The following is a 24380-nucleotide window of genomic DNA, read 5'->3' as shown; positions in this document are numbered from 1 at the left end:
CCATGGTGGCATTGACTAATGCTATTTGCATGAAATGATACCTTATTTTTCTCTTGAAAGTTTTATCAAGTTAATAAATTTGTTCTAAGATAAAGCTGATGAATGAGTGCTTTTAAAAAATGCTGTGTTTGTAAATTTGTATGTACGTCGTATATGCACTGCCATTGTTGACAAGTTGAATACTGAGTATTCAAGCTTCCTAGATTGGGACAAGAAACTGTTGGACTTGTAGATTATAGGTGTGCTGAGCTCAAAAATCTAAAATATGACTCTTTGAGTTATCTTTTTACAAAATAGCTTCAGAAAGACAAGTGAACATACACAAGAAGAAACCATGGTGATGCAGTAAAGAAAACATTCACGTTAGTGTTCTTGCTGATCACTGTAGTGATATATTACCTAAGATGTGTGTTTTTATCTTAGTTCTCCAATCTCCAGAATGATAGGGTAGGACATCAGAAGAAATGATTGTCTTACTTGAAGGGAAATCTTGGCCAACTTACGACTTTGATCTCAGATATTTATTTGCAGCAAATTACTGGGTGATTCATACGTCACAAAGTTATGTATGCTATTATCTTCCTTAACTCTGTGATATTAGTAATTGTCCGTTGATATTTCTGAAATAATGTGTCTGTAATGTTTTCTACGAAATCTCACTGTGCAGTGGATAGCTGCATACATCCAAGCCTTTTTATTTTTGACTGTGAAGTAAAGTGCATCCTTGGTAGTATAGCTAGTATATGGAATCTATGAGAAAATTGTATTGCCAATTCACAGTGGTCAACTATACTTTGCTGGAATGACATTTTAACCTCACACCTGTATGTACAGTGAATTGGTCCAGATTGTTCATGTAGAATGGTTGTCATAGTAGATCATGCCGTTTGAGATGCATACATGTAGGTACACCAACTAACCTGTACAGACACAACAGTCATAACACCTAAACAGTCACCCAATCACAATTACGATTATGATTACATAACCACGACTGTATAGGAATATACCGGAGCTTTTGAAAGTACAATTACGCCATCTGAATGACAAATAGAATAAGTGTCTGCACATTTATGTTGTGATAGTCTAGTAGGGAAAATTTTATAATCGATGAGTTTTTTATTGCAAGAGTAAGATTCATGCCAAGTATTGTAATCCAACTTTTTGGACATGTTTAAGTGACTATACTTCTTAATCCAGAACAGAGATTTTAAGTGCTATATCAAAAGAAAGAAGGCTTTTGGAACTTATGATATTTCCAGGTTTTCTTCAATATCAGGTATTATGTGCATTATCTTGTGTATGAAATGAGTTTGACAACAATCCATTATCCTATGGGGACAAATCAAATACGAAAAGGTTCTGAGTCACAAAAAAAATCAATTATGCCATAAAATTGGACATTATACCTCAGAAAGCCATTTCATCTGTTACTTGTAACAGTATTAAAATTTTAGAGCAGTCATCAAGGTATACCGTAAAATTTTACAATGTATTGTATCAATAAAATCTCAAGACACATCATGAAGTGTTGAGTCAGGAGTTACCCATATCTGTTCTGTCTGTCTAGAGCTGTAAACTACACTCGTGTCTACATAGTACAAACAGGCTAGTTGTGACAGGACGGTACATGTCAGACCAGAGTCACCATGGTGTTGATAGTTCTTGATGCAGAGGCTCACACTATCATGTGGTAAAGTGGACAGTTCAACAGGATAAACCAGATAGGTAAAGCAGCATTGTGAAACAACCCAGTCTCTGAGTTTGAGTACGGGCACGGAAATATCCCTGGGCCAGCTCAATGAACGTCAGTTGAAGCCAACAAAAATGGCTGACTGTTTTTGTTTCCATAGTGGATAGTTTGTGCAATCAGCCCTGTTGGAGACCAGGACAGCTTACATTTGTTGAGTACCCAGCCTACAATCTGATTAATCTCTGTGAGAACTTCATAAAGGTATACAGATCCTTAGTCTGGAATGAGTCCTCCTAATTACTCACTTGTGTGAAGTTGTTTTGAACTAGGACAAGTATGTATTTTGTGGTATTGATGTTGTTTTGTTTTGACAAATGACTGTGTCAAAGGTGATTGTTTCCATGGTAAACTGATACTTTGAAGGTCATGTTATTTCATTTATTTAAGTAAAGCATCATGTTTTATAAAGGTTATAACAAAATTTTCCAGTTCTTTAATTAATGAAGGAAGAATGAATATGTAATTGCTTCCACTTAAAATCACACCAACAGTACAATTAAAATCTTTCCAAGTGAGTGGTTATGTTGTCTGACTTCTACATTGGACAACTTTTGCCAATAGCAGGTCTTCCATCAAGAGCTGGGCATGGCTAGCAAGGTCAGACAGGTTATCAGTGTGTCGGTATCATGATCCACTTCAGATGGGTGCAGTTGTTTGACAGTGAGCTTTCTGACCCATAGCCAGTATTGTAGAGGTGGAACTTTCCATATAGGCTGATAGAACGCAATGTGCTAGTGTGACTGCACAGATTGCCTCAGCCAAAACTGACATTGGCTCGGAGCCAATGCATGTCAAAAAGACAGTAATGGTGCTTGTATGTCATACAGCCAGTGGTTATAGAGAGTACAAGCAGCCAGCAAAGCATACTGTATTGTATTGAAAGACATGGCAGCGCACTAAAAGTTTATGATTTAAATTACCAAGTTGGTCATACCTCATGGTGATATTCCCTTGAGCTGATTTATATGAATGGGCAAGTTATAAGAAAAACAGCTGTGGAAGATGGAAGTCAGGATTTGTTAAAACTGTCTTTGCATATAGCAAAGTCTCTTTAATACATATATATTGTACTATATATATTGTACTAATTATACATTGGGAAGTAGGGTATCATTGGACTTGAAATGAAAATGTCAAACAAGGAAGTTGCCTGCTGTTATGATTGATGTCTTGTATACTTTCCATGCATGCTCATGTTTCATGCAGTGCTTTCCAAACATCATCCAAAAGCAACCCCTAGATGATAAATTGTATTAAATTGCCAAGATTTACAATTTGATATCTGTCATCACGGTCCCTCCACAACCGTGCTGTCATACAGTTTTCTGTTATTATCATGCTTGATATAACTACACAGCAGTAACTTCTAACAAAGTGCCGAATACTCACAGATATTGTGGCTATGGTAATAACTTACCTCAAGGATGATTTAATCTTACATTTACAATTACTGAGTTTACTTATAATGTTTTGTTGCTGTACAGATTTTAAAGTGACCATAAACCCTATCTCTTTGCTGAACTCACAGTCACACCTCATATGTAGATTTATAAAGAATGTTGGTCAGGTTGGTTTAGAATACACTGTTGTTCACCTGTAGGTGGCATTTTACTTTCAGTTTCACTATGAAAGGCTTTGTTTACACATGTAACTTTTAATCCAGGTATCTACACACAGGTGTCTGTTTGGATATGTTGACACTCTCCTTTATTTACATTTAACTGCTTCTCAAATATTGCAAGTACCGTCCATAAATAGAAGTTAATGTTTGGAGAAATGGATCAGGGATGTGACATTTTGACAAAAATGTTTGAATCCATTGGGAAAATGGTGTTTGTAATTTTGTGAGTAGGATGAGAAAGACATTCAAAATCCTTGGTCTTTTCTTTGATATTGCAGGTCACACAATGAACTGCAGTTTGGCTCCAAGTACTAAATACCTCTTTCTAGAGATAAATCTTTCCTTTCAGCGTAGTGGGAATATGTGTTGTTTGTGTCTCAGATGGGAGGAGATGAAAGTCTTAAAAACAGAAATAAGATCTGTGTGTATTAAGCATTCACAGAAGATGTCCTTCAACAAACTTTAATGTGTGGGTCTTTGATTTGCAAACAGTTGGTACACAATCCACATCCTTATCAATGCCTAGCTTACAATTTTCTTCCCAATTCTTGCTTACATAAGTTTTGAGGTCATGCATGAGGATTTTCCATGTCTACTTGTGATGCACACAGAAAATTGTACTGCTTCAGGAATTCTCTATCAGCTTTTCCATACAGTGTATGTTATACATAAATGATAAATAAATGGAAGGAACTCTGGCACCTGTCTGCTTGTTGTAGAATTGTGTAATGTCAAGTCACGCATTTATAAAGGATGGTGGAGCCTAAAACTGCTAGAAAACCCTCATTTCAAGCTGAGTTTCAAAACAATGAGGGGTAGACACTGGAATATGGATGCAGCCAAACAAACCACAAACTTACAAGATCATTCTTGCCAAGGTATGATAAGGTTCTATGCAAAGTATGCTTATTGATGTATCTCTTTTGTGCATCATTTGTCCACCCTTTGCAACTATACAGAGACAGAACAGTTCATTCAGACATTATCGTAATCCACCCATGTAAAGTGATGTTGTTTTCACTGCATAGGTTGGACCAGTCCATAAGGAAATAGAAGGGGAGGGTAGAAAGATCACAAAAAAGTCTATGTCAGTGCTGCACTCAATGTTGGTAGATTCCCACCCAATCTAACCTTTGTGAATTTGTGCCTGCTGTTTTCAGGGTATTTTTTGTGAGTTTGATGTACACAATTGTTTGTCAAGGATGATAACGCATCATTACAAGGAGACCATCTGAAGGCTGAACATTGTTTTGAGTCAATGGTATGATCTTGCTGCTCAAGTATCATACCAGACACCTGCGCTTGACTGTATCCCGTCAACAGGAAACCTCCACATGTACATGTATGAAGGGATGAGATCCTGTTAAATGTCAAAACATTTTATGACTGTTCACTTCTGCCCAATGTATCTCTCTTAGGTGAGATTTCTTTCTTAGAAATAGGAACATCCATACATATCAAAGACCTCCAGGATTGCCATTCTGTGGTTTTTGTCATTTAAATTGCATGTAAATATATTCAAGGTATCTAGGTACCTGCTGACTTTATGAAATGTATACTTCTATTAGTTCTAATGTCCCTGTCAGACAAGAATGTATGATACAATCTACATTTAAGATGCAATCCATGAATTGAAAAGAGACATACTAAAATAGTTTCCGCAGAGAAATTCAGGGAGGTTTTGTACATGCAGGTGATTTAATGGTCCATTTCATCCATAAGACGTTTATCATCCTTTCCCACCATGGTTCTCCAAGTGCTCAAGTATGGTAAAAAAACAAAAAACCCAAGAAAAGAGAGTGTTACTCATGTATTTATAAATTAGATGTGCATGTAAGATGCAACCACAACCAGGTAGATAAATAAAAATGATGATACTAATTTTCAATTAGTAATAGCGTACAATCATTATATACATGATTTTTCACACTTTATTCATACATGTAATCATTACATTATGTTGGTAAACACTGACATGGCATACACCATATACTAGTTTCCAATACTGTTGATATCAGCATTCTGGCATATACATTGAAGTACCAATAAATTCAGATATCCTCAAAGCTCATCGTATCAGCGGAGCATACACGCCATTGAAGTCAAATTTACAGTGATATTTACACTTCCGAGTCAACATTTATAAGGACATATGTGATACCTTAGGCAAGTATAAAATATGCATAGGCATTAAAAAACAAACTGTCTTCTTATTTTTTACAGCCAAGTACCATACCACAGGGAACCATCAACATGTACGAATGCACAGATGTCTTCAATGCTGATGACAAAACTGGACACAGTTACTCTATGGGCATTGTTGTGCCTGATAACACTACATACATCCGTGCTGAAGTCAAGGAAGAAAAAGACAGGTAATTTGAATGTAATCTTATTTCATTCTCATGTTTCTAGTTTGTGTAGTTTTGATCATCACAAGATTAAGATAAGCTTACAATGGTCATATTGAATTCAAATGGTAAATACTCACATCTGGTATGTTTTATCATATGTGCAATAAATCAATATTTGTATAGAATTCTATGCAACATGATTTTAATGGCACTTTCACTCTTGAACTTCACCATTTTCTATGAAGGAAAGTTCAGAAATTAGTATATATTTACACAGGGCAAGAAAGATGAAGCAAAAGCCACTGTGGGAAATGTCAAGCAGTGCTGGAATGCCTCTCCAAAAAGAAACAAAATATTTCCAGTGAATGAAGTCGAGATATTTGTTTTTGTTATTTTAACAGTGAGTGTGCATAATTTACAGATTTTCTCTGAATAGCGATGGTAACAATTTCCCATTCTTGTGAAGATTACCTTTAGAGTTGCATATCCAAAATGGTGGTTTTAAATTGCTATGAAGATCTCTTACTTTACTTGCTTGGGCTTACATTTTTTCCATCTTGTACTACATTTTCAGATGGTTTTCAGTGTTGTCAGAATACCCACAAATCAACAGAGCAGCAGCTAAATCTAAATCAAAGAAACGTGAAAGAGAGCTACAGCAACCACAGCCACCAGCACAAACAGTACCACAGGTATAACTCCCAAATCCCTCTAAAGAGATATAGTCTTGATGAGGTTAAAACAGAAAGCAAATTAAATTATTTCAACGGATTTCAAATTCAATGGAAAAGAAAGGCTTCCAACGTGTGAATTATAAAGGTACACACATACAACTATGGGTGTACCACTTCAAGGAATATATCCCTTTTTAATGGGAGAACATCTCTTACAGCTGGTATGGAGCGAAAATTGTTTCTTTGATATCGTAGACCAGTGGCTTTCAAAATCAGGAAACAGTTATATAGACTGTTACTTGAAATATTAATCCCTTTGTGGAATAGACATAAATTATCTGGATCTGCTAGGAAGTCATTGATGAATGGACACAGTTCAAGGGCTTTGTACTGCTGGGTTGTAAGATACAAGGATAGGTCACTGCCTCAGTACATATGGAAAATGCTTTAGGATGGTCTTATCACTGAATATGATACTAGTAATTCAAGGCATGATGATCCTTGGCCGTAAGCTGCAAAGAATTATGAGGTGGTACAGCATTACTAGAGAATACCCTTCCCCATTAAATCCCTCCTTGAAAGTTGATCACAGTATTTTCATAGCCTTCTAAACCTGACAACTACACCTACCCAAAGAGTATCTTTACACTGTTTAATTCTCCATAAGGGTTTTTCATAGAACAGTGTCATAAGAGGGTGTGTCTTCACAAGTTTCATGGTTGCCCTTGAAGAGAAATGACCCGATTCAATCCATGAAATCTGAGACTTTTAGTGTTATTGGAGATCAGTACAACCGAAGATTTGTTATCCTCTGTTCTGTGCTGTGAGGTTTTAAGGCAAATATTATTTTTTTGAAAAATTCATGACTTCCCTCAAATTGAAAGATGCCATAAGTATTTACATGGCTTATATTGTATGAAATTGGAATAAGTATGTTTAAAGTACAGATCCCTCACAACAACAAACAAGGTTATCAGAATATGAGTAAAGATGGAATTGACAAGAGAGTTAAAGTTCTAAAACATGTCTTAAATTTGATAAAACAGAAAAGGACGAACATTTCATTGATTTGAAATAGTAAACTATATCTATGATTGTTTACGTATTAAATTTTCTTATTTTGTGAGGAAGTGTATATTGATGTTTCCTACTGAACAAGGATGTAAGGATATTTTTTATTTGTGCTGGCATATTTGTTTGCTGTGATGGATTCAGAAACAATTTTTGTAAGGTTTTGGTGTCCTTCTTTAGCAATGCTTCAGTTCAGAAGGCATTGATATTACCACCAAATGTATCAGATTGTTTGTAAGCATCAAACATGTGAATTGTGTTATATGAGCTAAGGTAACGAGTTCTTGAGAATGATGTTAGTTTTATAAAAATAAGCATGAACACAAATTATATACTCCAATCATTTGGACACTGTTTACTATATTACATATGTTGCAAGGTATGCATGTCACAAATACATGACTTTGCACAAATGCTCATAAGAAAAACATCCATCTTTATTAAATATACAGATAGTTTATTAAACTTACTAGTGGTATGATGAAAAAGTCTGGTAATCATGAAAACAATGAAAAACTGTAGTAAATCTGAAAACTGCCATGTGTTTGTGTCCTTGCCACAATAACTTCCATATGACCTGAAATATGATATTCTTCTCTGATACATCAGAAATTAAGTTTATAGGTTTTAAAAGTATATGACTGTTATCAGATCTCAAAAGTGCAAAGAGATCTGGCTATAAAACTGCATGAATTTCCCTGTGTACCAGAGTGGTTTTTGAATGTAAGCACAAGTCAATGCACATCTACTGTGTTGAATCATTCACCATTATATTGATACATATATTGTATGAAATGAAGATATCTAATTTTCCGGTGCTCAGTCATGGAAAAAAGGCATTGGCGATACCAATTTAACTACAATATGTTTCATAGTATTTCTCACTCTCTCATAATATCAAAGTGCTGACCTCACAATATGTAAGTTTGCTGCAAAGCAGTCTTGCATAGCGAGTATTTATTACTGATGTGTGGAAAGATCTAGGGGAAAGCATACTGATTCGTGGCATTCGGATTTGCGTATTAACTAGCCTAAACTCTAACTCCCCCACATAATCCATTGCTAACACACCAATGACCTGAATTTTGCTCAGTTAAAATTTTGCTGTGTTGTGTTCCTCTTGTATTTTTACCCCATCTCAAGACAGTGGCGCCATTGGTTCTATAAGACTCTGTGTGATCGCTTTGCCCTGCAAGCTTTCTTTAATTCCCGAGTGTCTGTATGATGACAGATGGATCTCAAATGGCATCTGGTATCTATTCTATAGCATTTTCAAGCAGCATGTTTGATCAATGTAGCCATCAGAACACAGACCAAGTTGAAACAGACTTAGTGTATTCAGTTGTTATAAGTTACAATTTCGTCAATCTACATGAGTGTTTATTTGGGGTCCTACTCTCCAATAGTGTCAGGTGTAGCAAACATGGGAATTGTTATATTAACAGTGTACAGTAGCTTCAGTGTCTTTATTAAAATCAGAATACCTTATTTTTATCGTTGATAATGGTGTATAGTTTCACAAAATCATTGCCTGATGAATCCTTTTTGTCCTCCATGATTACAAATTCAGGTTCAGAGTAAGACCATTCAACGAGATGAGCCATCTAATAGAAGCACCAGCAGTGACAGAAGCAAAGCCCGAGACAGAAGACCAATTTCAGTAGACAGACTGGGTGACGTGTTTGCCCATACACAGAGAAGCATCTATGACAAAGACAGTCCTAGAAGAAGTAGTTCTCAGAGCAGTAAGATTATTGATACAAAGGACAAAAACAAGAACTATGAAATGGACAAGGAATCTCCCACCTCTAAAAGGACAGCCTCAGATAGTTCAGTTTCAAGCATTTCAAGTACTGACAGCCGAGGAGGGATAGGATACGATCAAAAACCTGAACAGCCGCGGTTTCATGGTGCCAAGAAGCAATATGAAACCATCTCAGACGTACCAAGGGCCAAACTCCAAACAGGCTATCAGTCACAACAGCCAAATACTAAAAGGCGACCATCAACTGAAAAGACTGGGATGAAGCGTGAACTTGCAGAGAGTCATGATCTATTCCCATCCCTAAAGGAACAATTTGAGAACCCAGAAACACTAAAATCAGGTTCCCTTGATAGCATGAGATATCTACGAGGGGAACCCTATGCAAGCCGATGGTATTCCCACAAGGATGAGCCTCTGGCAGACATCTTTTCTGGCATTGACAATTATGCCTCACAGGAGAAAACCGAAAGACCTGCCAAGGTTTCACCCTTGGAAAGTACACCTTCAAACACAGTCCATTTGCCGACATCAAGGAGTGACTATGACTCCGCTGTCCATGATGACTCTGCTAAAAGTGAGTCAAAAACTTACAAAGAGCCAGAGAGAATGGCATCCGGATTGAAAGGCACTGATGGTACTATATTAGCTCCAAGCAAACGAAACATAGAGAGACGAAGACACCAACAGCAAAGGAGAAATCGACATACGTTAGATGTCAGCATGATCACACCCACTAAGGATGTAGTGGAGGAGAAAAGTGATGAACAAACAGAGGTAAGAAAAGAGTCCTTCTTTGTATCTTTCTTTCTGAAAAAAGACAACTTTTAAGTGTGCTTCCTCACTCTTTGAAGCAATTGAAGAATTTGTTGAAGTTTTCTTGTCTTAATCCTTCATTAAAACATGTAATTTGAAACAATATCTATTCAATAGACTTTAAGGTACAATATGCCTTGTAGACAGATATTTGGACTTTCAAACTTTTCTAATTCTTTTCTGATCTACCACTTGTGGGAGCTCATTTTTAAGCCCTTTGAATGAGAAAAACTTACATCATCTTAGTTTTTTTTGAAAATCAAACATTCTATTTTTCTCCATGGAGAGTTAACTCAAGGATGGCTGCCGTTTTGAATTTCAAAAATCGGTAAATTTGGGGTAATTTGTTTCTCTAGTATCAAAATTTGCATGGTTACCCCCAATTTATATCCTTGATTTTAAAAGAGAATGGTTTAAATATCTTTTGAGAAAAGTTTGAGCAAACATTAAAGTTTTTCACTTTCGAGGCACATACCATTTTAATGCATCAGTACTGTGTCACAATGGCATCAATAGACAGTCAACATGATTGGAGATTTGTGATTCGCTAAGCTTTGCATAACCTCATAGCATGGGCATATCACATTGATTAGCAAATCGGCATATAAGTTTGAAGTATTCTTTCAGTAGATACATCGGTCAAACGTTGACTTGTTTTGGATATTGTGAATGATTACCATGCAGAATCACAAACAAGTCAATTCATTCTTTGCACATGTTAAGATGTGCTACAACCATGGCATTGAGGGCTCTTCAACTAAATTACATCCTAATATTTGCACTTAAGGAACTTCTAAAGGATTAATATGCAGGCATTCCTGCCAGTGCACATGAATCCCAGTGATCAACACAACACATTGAAGATCAGCTCAGCTGTCACAGCTCTTTGATCATGACAAATCTTTCCAAGAGCATGTCTCAGCTGCATTCTGTATCCAACTTAAGACAAAACATTCCCTAAAAACTGACAGAGAAAACCATTAGAATGAACCCTTACAGGTGACTTGTGAATCGTTAACCGTGTCTAACTGGAAATTCTGACATCTTGGCAGTCATACCACATTAGTATTTTCTAAAATATTTCAGACCATCAGTCAGTTACCGGTATTTGTCAAGTGTATCGACCAAATGATAAATATTCAGTTTGTCACTGAAATCTGGTCATTCATCACTGCATCCTTTTTCAAATAGTACAGGAATGGTAATTATAAAGTCAATGATAGATATTTCAAATATTAGAAGGGATATGTGAGTGTGTGTACATTTCTTGAAAGGCACACAATACATATACTTTGCATGGTAAATTAAGGTGACATAGGTTGCAAGAGTCATAACACACCCCTCAATTTGAATCAACCTTTCGCCAGTCTACATCGACTGCAGGTATGAAAAAGCCTACTGTACACACTTCAGTTTGGCCTGAGTGGTTTTTGCCACACATGCATTCACTCACAAAGGAAACACACGTTACCCCAGGCTTTGCTAAACTAGCTTATTCTAATTTGTTCAACCATGCTGTCATCCATTATTGATGACAAAAATCTCTCTTGCGTTACATCAGTTTCAATGTTCCATCAGTCACAGTTTTTTATGATCTGCAAAGACAGCTTCTTTTAGTTATTGCCTTTCTGAGTGCTACTGAACCTTATAGCAAGGACTCGGGGATATTTTTACAGTATTCTGAAATAACCTCATTACACTGAAAAGCAGCTGTTCCATTTTAAACAATAAATGGATTTTGGTTCTAGTTTTCTACTGAGGAACAAATTTATAAGAATAGTTTGAGAATATTGGTGACAATATTGCAATAGGAATCAACAGTATGTTTGCAAATGTTCAAAACATTTCCAGGAATGATTTTTGAATGTGAGTGGTATTGCCTGTCTTTTATAGAAGTTTGGCAGCTTCTCAGTCTTATCTTGATTGTGGGTGAATCCCCACTCTTTGAAGTCTGTCTCCTTCTTTCACATCTTACTGGTTGTGCAACAAAAGCCTTCAAAACATAACAGTTTATCAGACCTGGATTCACACAAGCTCTATGCTGTCAGTCTCTGCAGTTATGTCAGCCATAACCCCTGAAGTCACAACAAACTAACCAACAAATCAAGTGATGCAGTGGAATCTGCAGCGTGAAAAAAGACCTTTAATGAAGTAGAATAGGTGCAAGGTTTGAGACCTAATCAAATTAGTTACTCTCTCTTGGAGTTAACATGTACGCGAAATTAGCAAATGGATACATAAATTGAGATCAAATAGTCTTAAAAGGTAAATAGTACAACTAGTAGCTTTTATCAAGTCCTACTTCATGAAATGATCAAGACTTTGTGTAGTGTAATTTGGACATTACTAAACCCACGCATGGTTTGGTGCTGATTTTAATCATTTAGTTATCAAATCAAATCATATGAGTTTGTCTGTCATTTATGTGTTACCACTCGACAGTGTTTTAGATCCCTTGTCAAATTTATGACCTAGAGAGCCCCCTGTGGCATAATTTTGAAATACTTTCTTTTCTGTCATGATTCAAATTCACATACCATTAACAAACGATATTACTGTAAGACTTTTACATAAGCTGCAAATGAGTGCTTCATTTACTATCAAATGCATTTCCATGTTCAAATGCTTTGGATGATAAAACAATACACAAATATTGAATCAAGAAGTCATGTGTACACACATGAGTTTTGTAATCTGATGTGCTTTCCTTGTCATTATCGAAACGAATGATCTGAACTGCACTGTTTAGTCTTTATGCATGGTTCAACAAGTGTATTTGATTGCAAGTTAAGTGCTGTGAAAGTATAGAAATTGTTCTGAAGGGAAAAGACCCCTTAGGGGCAAGTTAATGTGCATACTGAATGTGAGAATTTTAAACTGCCTATGGTAATCTAGAAAATTTGATTGCAATAATCATAATATGCAAAATATCTTTGTATATACTTCCTGTAGGTTTTTCATTTAGGTTGTTTTGAAAATTCGTCAGTCATTATACATCTACATCAAACAAAACACCAACAAGTCCATTTCATTATCCATTTTTTTCACTGCTTGATAAAGTCTTTCTTCAAGGAAAGGATGTTTAACAGCCGCCCAGCAGCAACTGTCCTGATAACCTTATTGTCCTGTTTATTGATCTGATGTGGAATATTGTGTTTGAAAAGTCTGGGTCTGACACCATGATAAAATCTACCATTTTTCAATTGCAGTCATGCATGTTTTTAAACAGACGTGCCTTTAGGGAAGGTAATCTGAGATGGGGTTTTTGCAGAGCTCTGGTTCACCAGACCTAAACATCCATTACAATAAACTATCATCTAAATGGTAAACCAGGTGTATGCTGAACCAAAGTACATGTTCTTCCAAAAAACCCTCAATATCCAGTTTATGATAAGGGAACATTTCTGCTCAAGTAGCATGCTTGATTCCTAGATTGTACTGCACTCGCCTCTCCCTACTGCCTCACTTGAAACTGTAACTGATCCAGAATTCATTCCCAGATAATTGATCAATTTCCTGAACCCTGGCTATGGGCAGCCCCTCTAAGTGCTCATGTACACAGAGTGAAACACTGCAAAATAAACTAGTTTATGCCAAGCACACCTGAATGTATCAGTTTGCGTCAAAATACGGTGTCTTCATTCGGGTTCGAACTCACAACATACGGCATCCAGTCACCTAGTAGAGAAGCAACAGACAGAACCGCTCAGCCAAATCCCGACTCTCAAAAAAGAGTGGTTAAATAACCGGGCCAAGTTGTTACATTTTTCTGAACAGGCCTCCACAACACGTTTCTGTGTCCATCTTTGCAAATGGGAAAATAATATGTGTATGTGTATATTCCTCTAGGTCTTGGTACACCTGTATCTGAGTGTGTAGATTATGATGAACACGACATGTAGCATATCGTGAATTCAAACTTAAAGAAAGCATTACAATTTTAAACAGCAGCAACGGAGAGCTCATGTTGAATTCTTACACAGGCAAACCCTTAAGTTATTAACAAATTCAAATACGAAAGCCATGAAATTGCAATGGGTCTCACTTTTGATGGATAAAAAAATTTACACAAATACTATGAACTAATGGCAGGAAATTGGAAAGACTGCTCATTGAGCTAAGTGATACCTGTTTGCAATGTTTCCCATTCTTCCACCATTTTCAGGTAAATTTAATCAATTTATGAATCCTTTGAAGGAACATTTGACATTTTGATATTCTATATTTAAAGAGCTTTCTCTATGGTAAAGATATTGAAACTACTCTTAAAACACCAATGAAACTCAGTGTATCAGTGAAAGCCAAAACTTTACTAGGCTTTCCCAGTCATGTTACGATGTTTCCCCTGGGGCATATCAAAGCAGTGATGTTATGGAACACCAAAAATGGTACAGATGTTCCCAAAGCCTTTACATGTTTATGTAAAACATTGTGAAATCTCTGAAACTAGACAGTGAAAGAGTGAAAAATTCAATAAAAGTCCAATTTGGTAAAAGATACTTAACAAACATAAGTTGTCTAAATTTTGCCATTTAAGGAAATGCTTTACGCTTGCACCGACATTGCACACAGGTGTGTATATTTAACCAATTCAAGAAAAAATCCATTTTAATGGCAACGATTAAATTTTGATGATCTGGTAATTTGGTCATTGGGTAATGCTTATGTCATCACTGATATGCACTTTTAAGAGAAATTTTTCATAACGTTACACTGCATTAAGGAAAAATGTTTCTGAGTCTTAGAATTCAGTGTTAAATATTCATTGCAGCTGCTAGGCTGTTGGAAGTGAAGGGCTTATTTTTTTTATTAGCAAATGAAAGGTTAAAAAAGAAATGGATTTTGGGTCTTCATTGCCCTGGAACAAAATGTGTCTTTGTTTATAACAAGAGCTTTGATAGTGGGCTGTGAATTGATTTTATACCAAAGTAAATCAATTAAAATAAAATTGTTCAGGAAATAGTTAAAGGATATGTTGTAGTAAAAATGAATGAGAAGAATATGTGGTAAATTATATAGGCATTTATGATATGGCCAGCTGATGAAGCAGAGCTTGAATAGAGGAGGATCATGGGAAATCAGTTAGTTGCACCAAATGGCATAGCATCATGGGAAGTCATAAATATCTATGAAATGACTAGCCACTGTGAAATTACACCAGATAGCAAATAATTAGAATAAGTGAAGATTGATGGAGCTTTACCTATGACACCATGGATTTCTAAAGAAAGACATTTGCCACCTGTTGGTTTTGAAATTATCTACTGACCAGTTAGAAATAAATAACCATGTTGTTTTGGCAGCTTATAGACTCTGCTAGATTTCAGATAATTTGAAATAAAGTTTAAACCTCTGTTATTGATATAAAACCTGTATCTTTTTTAGGGATTTTAGGTCACATGACATTTGTGTTGAACGTACATGTTCGATGCAGGTCTAGTCCGAACTTTCGTGTTAATTCTTAAATAGACCAAATAATCAGAGAAAATGTAACTGTAGTGTTGAAGATTATTATTTTAACTTCATTTTTGGAAATTTTCACTTTTGTACTACGATAAATGGCAAAGCAGCACGAATACAAACTCACGCGTACTGGCTTTTTGGGCGTCCATTATGAGCGCTGTGCCGTGATCTCAAATGTCCCGCAAAGGAGATGGAATATATACCTCTTTGATAGGCTTTCCATATGACTTATTCCGATCGCATCGCTATTTTTTAGGAGTGGTACGAAAGTAGAGATCATGGGCTTCATTTTGAGGGGGCGACTGTTAAAATCGGCCGAGAAAAACTCAACCTGTGATCAAACTTTGTGTTTCGTTTGTGTTTTTTCGAAAGAAAATCTTGATTTCCTTAAACGTTCGGCCCCAAAATTAATTTTATGATAAATATTAATTGTAATTCTGCAATAATAACGAGTCTGACGATGCGAAAAATGATGCTTTAGGTCCTTTTTAGCGAGTATGGTTTTACCCCAACTTAACATCCGGGCACTCCCAGGAATCACATACAAGTAATCAGCGCTTCGCTGCATGTTCTGTGTCAGGTGGTCTAAGCTGAGTTCCGACATTTACGATTTTGCAGCTAGATTTGTCTGATTTCTTATCAAACGCAAGGATCTACAGATATATATTTCTATACTTTACCCTTTCAAACGTTATCTTGTTCGAAGTAGTTTGATTTCCTGGTGATATTTTTCGATACACACTGAGAAGTTGTCAAGCCAGCACTGCAGTGTAGGCATACGCACGTGCACCGCACTTTGCCGATACTATACTGAACTACTCACGTGCACCGCACTGTGCTGATACTATACTGAAATTTTAGTTTTGATCTTTGGTTCCCGAGAAGGGGACTGTTTTGGTTCTCTCCGAAGAACAAGGCCGTAGATTATTAATTTGTTCTTTCCTCATTGATGGTGTTCCGGACTTTGGAAAAGTTGGTTTTTATACTGGTTTGTATTTTGGACCACTGACTTCGAGGGTCTATGGTATTTCCGGGGCAGCGTAAGTTTGCATCCAGTTTAATGCAGTTGTTCATTCTATAAATGTGTGTTGCTGTTTTACAGAATAGACAAAGGGTTGAGAACAAAGTTTTTTTGACTTTTTGGAAAAGTTCTTTGTAATTGTTAAACTAAAAATCTACATTAATCAGACATATTTCATAATCATTTTATAAAAGTTGTAATCACACAAAAAAAATTTTAAAAAAAATTTCCGAAGGTCAAATTAAAAAAAATATAAAAAGATATTTTGTTAAATTTAAATCAAGTTCTAAAATGTCACAGGTATCATTTGATTGTTTACAGGTATTGTTGTTTATTTGTTTACCTTGTAAACATAAATCTAAATAACTTTTTCATACATGCAAAGTAATATATGATGGACTATGATTATCATATTTCTGTTGATATTCACAATACATAATGCATACAGTGATCAATGTCACAGGTATCATTTGATTGTCTACAGGTATTGTTTATTTGTTTACCTTGTAAACAGCATTCTAAATAATATTTTTCATCTATAAAAATTAAAAACCATTGAACATTTCATCAGCAATATCCACAAAAAAATTCATCAATTTTCAATGAGAAATGCTTGACTTATTGCAAAAAGCACTAGAAATTGCAATTCTAGTTTCCTCATACAATGTTCAATATGGGGTCACCTGGTTGTAATGATAACTACAGGTGTTTACCATGGCATAATTTCTAAATAGGAAGCCGATTTTTTTCAAATTCAACAGGACATATCTCTGCACGTAGTCAACCGATTTTAATCAAACAAAATGCAATCAATTGGCCTTGAAGAGAGCTCTCTGTTGATATATAATTTATCATTATTGTAGCTGTCTATCAATTTCATGTAAAATCCCTATCTTTTAGCATTTTTTTGATTAGATGGTTTGAAATCAAATACAACGTATTTAAAAATCCGTACTGGTGTGACCATCAAACGCTGTTCAAATATTGGTGAGGAACACACAAGTTAGATTTAACATCTAAATAATTTTCAAGTTGTAACTCAAATGTGACCGCTGCATATAGATATTCATGTATGTGTGTGAATTTAATTGACCAAATCCAGCATCAAGGATTGGAAGGCTGACATTTCCAAAGAAAATATGGCTTGATATTAAACAGGAATCCATAACATCTCTCATAATATATGATGGCAGTTTTCTGTAAGTAAATGCAAAAGGATGCAGTTAATAGGCTTTAAGTGGTGAAAACAATTTTGTTTTGAATTACACCTAAATTTTCCAATATCTTACCTAACAGATTTCCATGGTATTAACTTTTTCCAAATATCCACTCCAAATTTTTCATTTTGATGGTTTCTCCATATTGCTCAATTCGTTATTGTGTGTCCAATGATTGAATTTCTTATGCTGCCTGAAGGACATAGAGCAGTACAGGAAGAAATCTAATAGATAAAAGACTGCCGTCAGAGGCCATGCAGAGATTAATAATGAACTGCAAATTATTCACAGTGAAGACATATTGCAAATAATGTCATGAGACATAGTGATGATGCTTATGGTGTTGATGATGATGATGGTGATGATGAAGATAATGATGATAATGATAATAATGATGATGATGATGTTGGTGATAATGATTTGCTGTGACGCTTCTAACTCTTCATCATGATCAGTCAAAATAAAAAAAAAGCCATCATTGTCAGTTCATAGTTTACAATATAGTACCTAACACATAAACTTGTACAACTGGTGACTGACCCCAAAGAAACCAAGGTGTTATCCTTTAGTATGAAAGAAGCAATAACACATACAACAATGGCCATCTATTTTTAGAGAAAATCATTGCAGTGGTGTGTCTTTTGGGAGAAGTAGACTAATTGAAATCTGTTTCAAAAAGTGTGAGTTGGTTGAAATCTTTCTAAAAGTGAAAGAAAATTGTTAGGAAATGATGTAATTGTCCATCACAAACAGCAAGGCACAAAGTGTTAGTGTGCTTAATGTTGGATAATTTGGTCTTTTGAGAAAACCACAATTCAGGGAGTACACTGAGAGTAAAGAAAGAATGATTTACTGGTGGTTTCTATTGAAAGATGAATAATAATATGAAATTGCTTTGTTCAAGTGACATTCCAATCCTCAACATCATCAGATTGTTGGCCTCTTGTAGTGATAATTGAGATAAAAAGAAAATCTTAAATGTTTGTGTTTGGCAGCTAGTGAAAATGTCGCAAAATATTATGGTACATGTAGCTGTTGTTCTCTGCATACATTCTGCAACAAGCCATTTAATTTTAATAGTTCCCAGTGAACAGGTACTGTTTTCTATGAGTCTTGTAGATAGCTATGTACATTTATCCTTGGGCTACAGTCCAGTACTAGAACAATACACTCAGTAAAAAGAGTTTACTGATTCAAGTAATTCTCATCTGGACATTTAGATTTATGCCTGCACTTTCTGCACCACTGAGTTGCCCCAATAGCTAGCAATTTAGGCAGACAGTCACACATGCTTTAATACTAAGTCCCAGGTAGCACATAAAGATCCAAGTAGGAACACAGAAGCCTATTGGACCAATTCAAGATGGCAAATTTCAATGCAATCGTCTGAATGGGACTCAGTCTATGAAAGACTTGCTGTAAAAGGTGTTGACGGTGACAATAGTGGGTCAAGTCAGGGCATATGTCAACATTGGTTTTGTCATGGAGAGTGCATAGACTCATCAACTCAATAGTTCAGAATCAGCATATACAAACATCACTCATGGTTAAAGGCCAGTCATTGTACCTACTGAACTAATAGATTACAGCTCCAACAGTTGCCATGGATATGCTCCTCACCGACCTCTTGACACAAATATTTGCTTCTATGTTCACCATTTGCTATATTTACCTATAGAACTTGGAAGTAGTGAATTTTTTAAAGAAAATTTATTTCTGAAAGGGAGAGATGACTGTTCCATTTCTGTAATTCAAAATTAATGTCTAATTATATTTAAAATGATAATTAGGACCTACAGTATAATAAGTTGTAATATTTGCAAAATGTTTTTGAGGATAAAAGAAAAAAAATATATTGTAGACAAAATACTAATACATGTACGTGTATATAGCTCTTAGGACCCAGGGTCAAATTATTTCTTCAGTGCTAAAACTGATCTACATTGAGTGGCAAAACATGTTTATTTTGCACACATATTGTAAAACAAATGGTGGAGCACTGTCAGATAACAATTGAGTTGAGTTAAAGTGCCTGGATGTGTACCCATGATAAGGGGTTGTCACGTGATACAGCATTTAACCTATACATCAGACTCATGCCAGCTGGTTGTGTTGTATCAGACATGTAGAGTAACTGAGCACTGTACATGATCTGTTTTGTACCGACTCTTTCCTCTGTGCAACTTTGATCTCTTCTCTGAGAATGAGAAGCGTCGAATCATTTACATCTGGTGAACCAGAAAGCGGGAAGACCACCTGTTGCTCATCAGACCTATCAGGGATGAGTAAACTGAATTATATAGGAATCAATCACAGGTCATCAATTCAGTGAAATAATGCTGAACTTGTGAACTCCTGTAAAACCATACTTATCAACAAATACATTACTCTATACTGTGTGCAGTGTTCAGTGCCATCCCTGTGGTGCTAGAGGACAGTGCTTTTCTCACATTACTACAGCTCTGATAACTGGATATCAAGAACAATGTATATGTTTCATGTGTTTGTGCAGGAACAGCCAGAACCTAGGAAGAGGGCCAACTCTGATCCCAATGTCATGGAAGACATTACAAAGCTGAGATCCAGATCATATGTTGGATTTGGGGTGAGTAGCAATCAATGATACAGTATTCATAGGGGTGTTAGAGTCTGTTCAATTAAATCTAAGTGGGATTTGTCATAATATCATAGCCAGAAATAGTGAAATAGAAAGTGTTCTGTGTATTTCAAAGTGTCAAATTCCCCACAAATTCCCTTAAATTACCCAAGTCCTTCCAGGCCACCAACAGGATCATCGATAACATAGTTATATTAATTGTCCTATACTGCAACATTTTCACATTTGATTAGATATAGTAATAGCAACAATTTATGTAGGATAGAAATCATGATAAAGCATACGTCAAGTCATTAGTTTTACTTTAGATTTGTTAGGGTTAAAGTCAGTTTCATGTGATACTATCTTGGGTTAAACCGTTGTGATATTCCCTTATCAACCAACATACTTTGATAAAGACCAAATTAGGTTTGATAAATGTCAAGAATGATTACAGAACCGGTTATCAGTTTTCAATGGTATGCTACCTGATAAAGTTGGGTGTATATGTCAATTTATAGCTAGGGTTCTTTTCTGTTCTAAGATAAAATTTCAGACAAACTAAGTGTTGCAATGGGTTCATGACAGAGATTGAGAAACAAAAAGAATGGAGGTTGTTATACCTGTCAATTATTATGATGTCTTTGCTATATCTATTTCACTAGATTAAGTCATATGTAATCATCCTCTGACCATACTAATTGAAGCTAGGTTAGAATTGTATAGGACCATTTCTAACCAAAGATATGGAGAAATATATTGCAATAACAACCAAATCCCCAAATTCCTATTTCCGTTAAATATTGTATGATTTGCTGACGACAGTGAATTTGATAATATTATTATGTCTTAAATACAGATAAAATTGGTTTGGACATACTTATTTGAGCAAATACACAACTTCAGTAACTGAATCCTATAGTTTGTCTATGACTTTTGACCTTTTTGAAAGTAATTGTCCATATTTGAGGTTGTTTACCTTCTGTCTCCAACAATGGATGTTTTATGTAAGTTTAACTGTATATGTACCTGGTGACTAATGAAGTTTTCTTCTGTTTTTTTGAAAAAATGCAGCAAACAGTAGATATATAGCAAAATCAACAGAGATACGTACGAAATTGAAATAAATTTGCAGTTAAATATATCATAATAGACCTTATGTAGGAGACAGACAAATAACCTTACCCTGTCATGCAGAAGCAATTCATTGTTCGGTTTGTGGTGGTGTGGGCAGTTAATATGTATTATACATTAATACTTGTGCTACTGCTCATAAAAACTGTAAGCTGCGAGATAGATGTGACATATTTGCTGCATATTACTGAATAACTGTCTTAAATTTGATGTGAATTTTACATTGCATTCAGTGTTGATTCTTGGCATTATCTCAATTTACATATTTACTGTGGTTCATTTCAGGACATCATCCACCTGAAGAAAGGATGGCTGATCAAAAGAGAAAGTGAAAAGGTAAGTTTTGTTAATTGTTTTTATATTCAGCCAGAATGGTTTTGTTATCAGGATCACTGACCTGATATCAATCTATTGGTTCAAATGACAAGATAACACCCTATTAGCCAGGTGTAAATAGGAACAAGGTGCCAATGATAATATGGTAGCTGTTGAACTTTGACTTCAAAGAAAATAGTCCACACAGAAGGTTATTGAATTTTTTTGCACTTGACCCAGTTTACACTATACTTTGTTCATAGGTCTGTGTTAAAACACTTGATAGTTCAATCAGCTATCTATATTGTAATGTCAAATTGTGCGTTAATTGTGTAAAATTTTACTTTCCATAGAGATTTCATTTCACCTTTTTGATATTTAGGATATCATCAATGTGGTTCAAATTAACTTCTTGCCAATAATCTATTATTATGTCAGTTTTTGCAAGGATATAAGCGAATGGACTCATGGACAGCGAAACCAAATCGAAATGAATAATTAATGCTTTTACAATAGTTTTTCCGTCAGGCCATGATCTTGACACAATTTAAAAGACAACATGTCATGCAGCCAGTTCAAATTGCATCAAGAAATACAGAACTAAAATATAGTTTACTGGTTGTTGTAGGGTTTGTCATCCCATTTTATCCTATAAAAGCAAATAACAATGTTATAGTGACCATTGATCATGACAGTAGTCTCTGTCCATCAGGGATTGGAATCATCATGATCCTGCGCTGCCAGTACAGAATAATTTGTATGTACCGGTAGATTAATGTTAGAAAACCTTTGAAAAGTGTGGTCACCACACAGGACATGAATTGGATGTCAGGTAACACTGAAACTAATGAAAAATCATCAACATATTTCAAAGAAGAATCATTTCGGAAGTTTAACCTGACTATGAAAATGATATCGACCAAAAGTACAGCAATATTTTTACATATGTTTGGCACCTAGTGCTCAGTCTCTCAGCACTAGAGTTCTGTATTATTTATTCCATTACAGCCCTATGCATAAAGTTATGAACACATCTATCAATTTATCAGGTATACATGTATAGCTGTAGAATTGCAATCTGTAAAGATAAGATATGTAGACTTTGGCTTCGATAAACTTTTACATATGTATAGTGATACTTGTACTGGAACACCTATGAAATTTTAAACCCTGCATTATCCCACCATTTTATCATCAGTTTTATAAAAGAGATAGATTACACCTTTCTCAATTCAAGAAAAAATATTTGGAATGAAATATTCCACATCCAAGCTGTTTAAAATGGTGATGTTTTTATTTATTGTTATCAATAAAAAGTATCATTACAAAAAAAAGTGTTAATAAGGTACATGTACGAGTGATCTCAAACAAATTCATTTCAGAGATTGTTATATATCTATACCCGTAGGAAAGAACTCAAATGATGGAAAATGAAAGTGGCTTTCAAACGAAAAAATCCACAATTTTGATTTGGAAAATTGCAGATATTGCCTACGGGAGATCCTATAAAAGTCTTATTCATGACAGTTAAAGAGTCCACAGCTCGTACAAATAATGGTTTATTACAAATTAAATCGTTGTTGCAGCTATCAAGAACTCTGCGGCCATCTGGGTCCAATGATGCATTTAAAAAAATATCCATGATAATAATAACATTGATGCAAACAATGCAGAGACAGATGTTGTGTGGTAGATATCACTGTTTCCTGATTATTAGTGGTGAAATTACCTCCAGGTACAACAATTCCTGGACTCTGAATTTTGAAAAGATCTAGGGACCTTGAAATTGCATCAACAGTTGTATGTATGAGTTCTGATAATGTGAGATATTATCGTCAGAAGTAATTTTTTTTCCTCCAAATGATTAAATATATGACAAATTAGTGTAGATAGCAAAATAATGAGGGTATGGTTACTGGGTGGGTTCTAAAACCAGACAATAACAACATGCTGCAAGGCAGTCATACTGATGTTACGGTAGTTTTGACTGGTGAAACACATCACGGGACTCTGAATATTTTCAACAATCAGCTTGCTATAAGAGAAAGCAAAATTTCTAGCATAGTAGAACTACTTTGTAACATAACATTCCTCCTGAAACAATTTGAGTCATGCTCACTACAATTAACATAGATATGAAATTGCTGTGAACAAAATTTATGATTCAGATTAGCAACATCTGTTTACATCATGAGATACATTTTAAATCGGCCGTATTTAAATTAGATCATGATTTCAATTATATGGAAGATAAATATCTTTCTCATCTGATGCCAACCAATATGTTCATAAATACCACATTCATAAGGTTTTAGACTAACTCATGACTATAATCCTCAAATAGCAAAGTGGAAAACAAACTTATGATTAGAGTTTTCAAGTGAGTCTGACAGGGAATAAGAGGATGATAATATGTTGGGGGGTCTTTCAACCACAAGCTTCAAGTCTTAAATGGAAAATTCAAACCTTCAGACTGTCACACTATGGTATCTTATGGTCTTTTTGAATAGGTTCTGCAGTGAATCTCTTTTCTTCTTCTCGCTCTCAAGTGATAACATTGAACAACTTCCTTCTCTGTATTCA

The 24380-nt window shown here is 35.3% G+C and overlaps 1 protein-coding gene across 1 annotated transcript in view; it reads left to right on the top strand.

Moving 5' to 3' along the window:
• Nucleotides 1–24380, top strand: part of LOC139152048 (golgin subfamily A member 4-like) — a 91170-nt gene that overhangs the window by 37977 nt on the left and 28813 nt on the right. Inside the window, 5 exon segments of the mRNA XM_070725135.1 lie at nucleotides 5598–5749; nucleotides 6303–6420; nucleotides 9044–10012; nucleotides 20265–20357; nucleotides 21768–21818. Coding sequence (XP_070581236.1) covers nucleotides 5598–5749; nucleotides 6303–6420; nucleotides 9044–10012; nucleotides 20265–20357; nucleotides 21768–21818 — 1383 coding nt within the window.

The sequence above is a fragment of the Ptychodera flava genome, chromosome 15 (genome assembly GCF_041260155.1).
Source record: "Ptychodera flava strain L36383 chromosome 15, AS_Pfla_20210202, whole genome shotgun sequence".
Lineage (NCBI taxonomy): Eukaryota > Metazoa > Hemichordata > Enteropneusta > Ptychoderidae > Ptychodera > Ptychodera flava.
Note: the sequence above shows the minus strand (reverse complement) of the source record. Positions and strands in the feature narration are given on the sequence as shown.